Below are 6,978 nucleotides of genomic sequence, written 5' to 3' on the forward strand. Positions count from 1 at the left end.
CGCGAGGGCGGAGTTTTATATTAAAAATAAATATTGCACAAGTTTACGTATACGTACCCACAGTTGTGTACGAAGTCTGCAGTTGCATCAACGCTTTATTTTCCCTTATGCTCTCTCATTCTCGCTGTTGTTTGCTGTTTTTTACAAAGAAGAGAGCCGCAATCTTTCCTCTTTTCATACGCGCCTTCTGCGTAACATGCCTTGATTACAGGTATTTCGGGGGAAAAAAGAACAGCGGGCACAGTTTGCTTTAAAAACAATCTTGTATTCATAACACTATGTACAAAAATATCAGCGCGAAAGAATATTCTCGATCGCTTGATATGCAAACTCCGTCGCTCGTTGCTGACGGATCGTCCCACAGGGTTGAATAATTAAAACGCCATCAAAAAATGATATAGAATCATCCGCTCGCACTGCACGCGGATCGTCGAAGTTTAACGACGAGCCCGTGCGCGAATTCTCCGAGTAGCTTCACGCCTACGTACAGACATATCGGTTTCTCCTTCGACGGCGTCACGCGCAGATCGCGTATGAGGTACGCAATTTCGTCCTCGGAATTTATGGATTTTCGACAAACTGGTCCTCTTTCGCGAGCAATTTAGCCGCGAGGAATTGAAAAATTACGATCAGGATCATATAAAAGGGTGTTGAGCCTTTACGGGTTGGCGCTGTCTATATAGGTATATACTGTAGATCTCTCTTTCTCTCTTTCTCTCAGGGTATCCTGGCAACGAGCCAGGGTAGCTTACCGGTTCGCTTGAAAGACCAGTAGTCGTAGAGGAGCTTGCCGAGGATGAGAAAAATCAAAGAGCCCAGCAGGACGTTAAGAATATCAAGCGGATACAGCCAGTAATCGTCGTCCGGCGGCACGCAAATTTCCGTCCTCGATAATTCGCGGATCTGGAAGAAGAAGAAGAAGAAGAGAGAGAGAGAGAGACAGAGAAATCAAGTAAAAAGGTCGAATGAGAAAGCGCAATGAGGGCGGACTTTGCATGCTAAGTAGCTGGAACTCGCGATGAGATGAGCTTGGGACATTGGTTATTTTTTTGTGCAACAAAGGTGCAACAAATTATAGAATTAAAAAGTCGGACTAACCTGTTTGTTGCCGAATTCGCCGTTTCCCGTAGCCGAGCACCTGACGTCGCTTATGTCCTTGACCAGATTTCCGTATTTTATGAGGAGCTCCTGAAATCCCGGCGTAAACTGGCAGTCGCATCTCCACGGATTATTGCCCAGGTAGAGGCTTACCGCGTTCTCGCTGTGCGGCAGAACGTTTTCCAGCGCATACGTCGGGAACTTGAAAGTATAATTGGAAAAGCGTATTTATTCAGCTCTATCCTTATAAGCCGACATTTAAATTCCGCGTTTAAGCGGCCGTATATACTGAATAAAGCGCAGGCGTTGTCTTGTTATTGTATATACAAATCTACACGGCCAACGGAAAACTTCTCGGGTCAGATTGAATTTTATTATACAAGGATTCGATGTAAAAAAAATCTACATGCATTACAAGATATCTTCGATTCGAACTGAAATTTTTTAATTGCGAGCTATCGGATGCAAAATTGTCCGCGTTCAAAGCGGAACAAGCTATTTTCCATCCGGCGAAATATAAATTTTCAAATATAGCTGGAACGCGATCTCTATTCCAGGACCCGGGAATTTCTTTGAAGAAAGAAAGCTATAATTAAGTTACAAAAAGTATACGAAAAAAGCATGGATACATGATGAAATAAAAGAAGTTCTGTTATACACACGTCGGTCAGCTTATTACCGCGCAGACTGAGAAGCCGAAACTGCTCGAGCCAATAAGTGCCGTCCAGCAAAGCCACAGACTCGACGTAATTGTTGTCGAGGTAGAGGTCGAGCACGCGCTTGTACACGGGATTTGACTTGAGGGGTGTCAGGTCACTGATCTGGAAAATCAAATTTCACCTCACGCTCTGATACGCCGTTTAAAGTTACCTGTCTGCGTCCGTTGACGCTACACCCTCGTGTATCTCTCATCTCGATTATATTGTTAAAATTAACAAAAAATCGACCCAAGAACGATATACACACATCGCTCATCTATAGCTACATCAGCACAGAGAGGGAGACAGTCGCACACGTATGCGTACCTTGTTGCCCTCGAGATGCAGAGTAGTGGTGTTGGCAGGGAGGAAGGCCGGCATATCGGTAAAACCGCGATGGCTGCAGTTGACGGAAGCGAAAGCCATAAACTGTCGCTGACGAGCTTGCAGACCTGGCCCCGCGCTGTTGACGACGTACACGAGCTCGCACTCGCAGACCTCCAGCTGCCGACACTCCTCTCGCAATCGCTGCATCGCCGTGTGTACACGAGCGGGCAGAAGTCGCGACGGAAATTTGCAACAGATATGAAAAAATTCACCCTGACGGATGATAATACCGCGGCTTTGTGCTGCAAATGTGAAATTCGTTCACCTGTATGACTTCCATGACTGGCAGAAGGGGCCGACCTTTGTGCGGCGTCGAGCAGCGCAACTCCTCCCTGTCCACGATGCGTTGAACCAACGAGCCGAACGTCGCGTTCGCGAACCAGGACGAGCTCTCGTCGTCGCAGCTCCACTGGTTACCTTCGTGGAGTTCCGAAGCATGGCAAAAGGTATTTTTTCAAAACGCAAGACCACAAAAAGGTGCCAAGTGCAATATAAATAGTCGAACAAGCTCATTCCCATACCTGCCAAATAGACGTCTTGCAGTGTCGGGACGTCAATCAAGTCCCGCGGATCGATGTGAACAAGAGCATTGTTTCGCAAATCAAGCCGACGTAGCGCCGATAGATCGGCGAAGGCCCGCCTCGGTAATGCGCGCAGAGCCGTGTCGGTGATTTCCACCGTCTGCGTTAACACATCAGTTTGACCGAGCGTCAGTATCAATTTGCCTCGTAGCAATGCACACGACCCGTGCAAAGCCTAATACGATCCTAATAGCCCGCGCCCTGTATACCTATAACTTTAGCTGTTCTACAACATCGATGCTGAACCAAAGTGGCTGTACAGACGATTAGACGAATTTATCCGTCGGGGCTTGGTAAAATTTTGACCGAATCGATAACCAAATCTATCGTTATAGCTCTTTGCGACAGGCCGAAATCAAAATTTGAACTAGTACGAATATAGCATTCAGCTGTCAAAATTGCTGTCAGTGTGAATATTTTACAACGGTTTATAAACTGCAGCTGAGTGCAGTCCTAGATATTTTCTGAAAATCGATAGAAGCATCCCGTATTGCGATAATTTTCAAATTCAAAACTCTGTAAAATACCACCTCGAGGAAGCGGGCTTCTGGTGGAAAGGGTGTGAGTATTCTACTGAGGGTCCCATTGTCAATGGTGAACCGTCGCAAAAATGGCAGCTTCGACAGGATCGCAGCGGGGTCCAAAGTTTCGGACTGCCAGTTTTGAATAGTCAGGGCCCTCACTGTAATCGAGCTGTAAATTTTCATTACCCCATCAACCTTAAATTCTCTTCTTCCGACAAATTCAAGTTTATGCATATAGAAAGCAAAGTATTCAAAAGCAGCAAATCCTACTTTGACCAAAAATTTCCTCAGCGCGGGTATACTCTTCAAAATTCAAAAACACGACGTTTGAATTCTCCGCGCGAAGTGCGCGCGTCGCAATTAAAAATTCTAATTAAAAATTCGGTTTAATCCGAATAAGGACTCTACGGATACACCCTGGGAAAATGTCTGTCAAAGATCCCAAAATGAATTTAACCCCACCAACTACTATCCTACAATTCGTTTCACCTTTCGACATTCCAGGGCAAGGGCAGACCCAGTGAGCAGATCAGCTCGTTCGTATCCCTTTCATCGCTGGCCTCCCGAACATCCGTCAAGAGACAGTGCTGCTTGTGTTGGAGCGTCGCCGCCGAGTTGCTGCTTTTCGACAGCAATCTGAAAAGTAGCCGATCGATCATATACGCGCCGGTCGCGGGCAATTGTCGTCAGAGATATTTTTATTGCGGTCGGTCGGCTATTATTGAGAGCTCTAATTTTTTCCCGTCGCGCGACCCCTCGGCCGAAATAGACATTTTAATTTCGAATCTTGAGCTTGATAAAGCATGGCAGAGCCGAGCGCTTGAATTATACAGATCGGTTAGCGATGCGCTTTGACTCGATTATAATAGATTAATTCGGGTTGCCGCGAGTTTCTTTGATGAACATTGCTGGTAATATGTAGGTTAATGCTGGAACGGTATACGTTCCGGGCTTCGTTGCGACATCGGATTGTATTTTTAACGAGTCGTCGGGCTACTTTATTCCAATTTCATGCTTGATCAGGTCGTTCAAAATTTATACAAAAGGTTATGTATTTTCAAAGAAGTACAAGCGATTTTTTCAAAACCTACATCGAAACACCGCATATTTCTCTTATGGTTTATCGAAAAATCAAACGCAGAGCTTCTCTGTCAAGGTAAACGATTCGCATATGTCACTCGCAGCGGCGCACGAGAATCCCAGAATAAACCACTGCTGTTATCTTATCATCGTTCGGCTAATTTTCTCTCCTCTATGCATCTTTGCGAATTTCACGTGCAAACGTACGAGAGCGAGGAAAGATTTATTAAGCGCAATCGCGAAAAGACAACCCGCACACCTAATGTCTCGAGCAAACAAATCGCGCGCTGCACATTTATTGCCTGATATATGAAAATGACGCGAGCAAAAACCGAAAGTATCACGGGATAGCGCAGCTGTCTGTATTGACATTTACCCAAACGACGTTAATTTATTTCGTATATCTCGGAATTTTGATAGTATAGTATACAGCTATACACTCGTCCAGTTGAAGCTAAGATCAGCGGAACTAAATAGTGTGTGCTTTTAGCGTCATCATTTTTTATTCCTTTTTTGAGTGCTGTGTTGATACAGTCTTGTTGCTCTAAATATACTCGAGTGACGTAGACGAAATTCTGACTTGACGCTGAAATTGAATTGATCACAGCAAATGAAAACTGGTTTTTTCTCAAGGCTGACTTAATTGGCATATTCGAGACAATTCGTATACGCTAGGTACTAATCAATATATTTTTTTCATAAGACTGACAATACCGATAAAACAATGACTCAATCTGAATAGAGGTTGAGTATAAATATAAATCTGAACTGGCGGAGAATTCGTTATTCGCATCTCTATAATCAATAACAGACGCCCAATCATCCTCAAGCGGGCCATATATGCAGTATAAATTATTTGAGGACCCAAATAACATTTATAGAAATTTGCAAATGTCTGGGCGTTTATTTTTAACCCTGCCGCGAATTCATTTCATCGCGTGGATCATTTTGTGTTATTCGTATATATAATAAAAATATATAGGTTGATTTTGCACTTTACGTATTTTTAACTTTGACAGGACGAGGAAACGCGTATTCCAAGTCCATTACGAACGCGTATGCATAAAATATATACTAGAACGTAGTTATTCATCACTGATCCTTTAGATCTGGCTCTGAATCAATTCTAATTTTTTGTACCAAAGCTGCACCCACAAAAAACGTCAAAGTTTCCACAATCTTCCAGAACAAAAACCCAACACGATTATACACTCCTGCCACGTTAGAATCGCCGTTCGCTATACGTATACCACTCTAAGCACCGAAAAAAAGTCATTCACAACAACGATAACGTGCAACACAATCACCGGGTCATCGCCACCACCACCAGCACGAATCTATACTCATCAGCGAGTACACTATATACCGATCTCTCCAAGACTCACAGGAGCAAAACGATCAGCCAAGACATCATCAGCACGTCGTCGGAGAAGATTTCCACAGACTTCGGAAAATCTCGAGCGCGATAGCGAACGTCGCGATGCTCCAAGTAACTGAAAAGCGCCCGCAGCCCGTATTATTGCTCGCTTCGAAACGCCGGAGCAAACATCGCGAGCGCGCGCCGACAGATAATGTGTACAGCGCGCGGACGGATTGAGAGGAAAAAAAGACGGTGCGGGAGTGAGTTATATGCGTAGGTGAACGTTGTTGCGGGTTACCTGCCTGTGTAGTGCTAATCCGGGTGAAAAACAGATATGCGCGACCGCGATACAGCGATTAGCATCGTTAAATCGCGCGCGACGCCGATTTCTCGAGCGCGTGACACCTGCGCGTTTATAGATCGCGCGTGATGCATATGCCGCCGGGGACTGAGGAAGCGAAAGCTTCACGGTTATTGAAACTGACTGCTCGAAACAGCTCGCTTGTTTTTGATAGATGTTTTTTCTCAGTATTTGTACTTTGAAAAAAAGTTGCAAATAGTTGTGTCCAATTATTGGCGCGTATGCGTTTGATTAATAAGAAGAAAGTTATGCTTATTCAATTAACTGATAACGAGTAGTTAATATGTAAAATCCTGAATAAATAATCGTCGTCAGCATGTTAAACGTGTTTTCTAAAAATAAATTGATTAGTTTATGCAGATGAATTCACAGTAATAATATAACTCGATAGTACATTGGTAATAAGTATGTTTAGTTATTCCATAGATGTATGTATTGTTGTGAAATCCACTCGATCACGCAATATCTACAATGCGTCTGAATGTAATGTCGATTAGAATAATTGAATTGAACGACCTTTATTGCTCTCGCGCCAACTGACTATTAAAATTTAGTTATCTCGTACATGGTGTCAGTTGGTAATTAATATAGCAATTGTATACATACTCGTGACTTATATATCAATATGTTTGTTTTAATATCGTTTCACACTGTAATGTGTGATTCGCTTGAATATTAAGTTTTCAATGACTGAAGAAATTGATGTTGGAGTTCAGCGCATCGATTAAAACTATAAATAATGTAAAACGTTTGGATATTAAGCTCCCTTTAAAGAAATTCATGGAACTGATTATAGGGTGGATTACTTGTTCGGCTGGTTCGAAGATACATATTGACGGTGAAACCCTGCAACGAAAATCATACTGATTGTATGAGAATAGCGCGGTGT

General features: G+C 43.5%; 1 protein-coding gene across 3 annotated transcripts; it reads right to left on the reverse strand.

Annotated features, from left to right (window-relative positions):
* Window positions 1-244: 244 nt before the first annotated feature.
* LOC100121950 (protein singed wings 2) lies at window positions 245-5,995 on the reverse strand. 3 transcript variants are annotated; one of them, XR_004344794.1, is made up of 9 exons: window positions 5,754-5,995; window positions 3,778-3,924; window positions 3,295-3,457; window positions 2,705-2,864; window positions 2,449-2,600; window positions 2,124-2,324; window positions 1,778-1,919; window positions 1,099-1,299; window positions 245-903 (listed from the first exon to the last, which is right to left on the reverse strand). XR_004344794.1 is itself a non-coding variant. In XM_001605502.5 (9 exons), the coding sequence occupies exons 1-9, from the start codon at window positions 5,780-5,782 to the stop codon at window positions 718-720; spliced, it is 1,398 nt and encodes a 465-aa protein (XP_001605552.2). In that variant the 5' UTR covers window positions 5,783-5,990; the 3' UTR covers window positions 245-717. The 3 variants fall into 3 exon arrangements, 1 of the variants encoding a protein (XP_001605552.2); XR_004344795.1 differs by having other exon boundaries at window positions 5,735-5,950; XM_001605502.5 differs by having other exon boundaries at window positions 1,761-1,919; window positions 5,754-5,990.
* Between the last annotated feature and the right edge of the window lie 983 nt (window positions 5,996-6,978).

Source organism: Nasonia vitripennis, chromosome 3 (assembly GCF_009193385.2).
Source record: "Nasonia vitripennis strain AsymCx chromosome 3, Nvit_psr_1.1, whole genome shotgun sequence".
Classification (NCBI taxonomy): domain Eukaryota; kingdom Metazoa; phylum Arthropoda; class Insecta; order Hymenoptera; family Pteromalidae; genus Nasonia; species Nasonia vitripennis.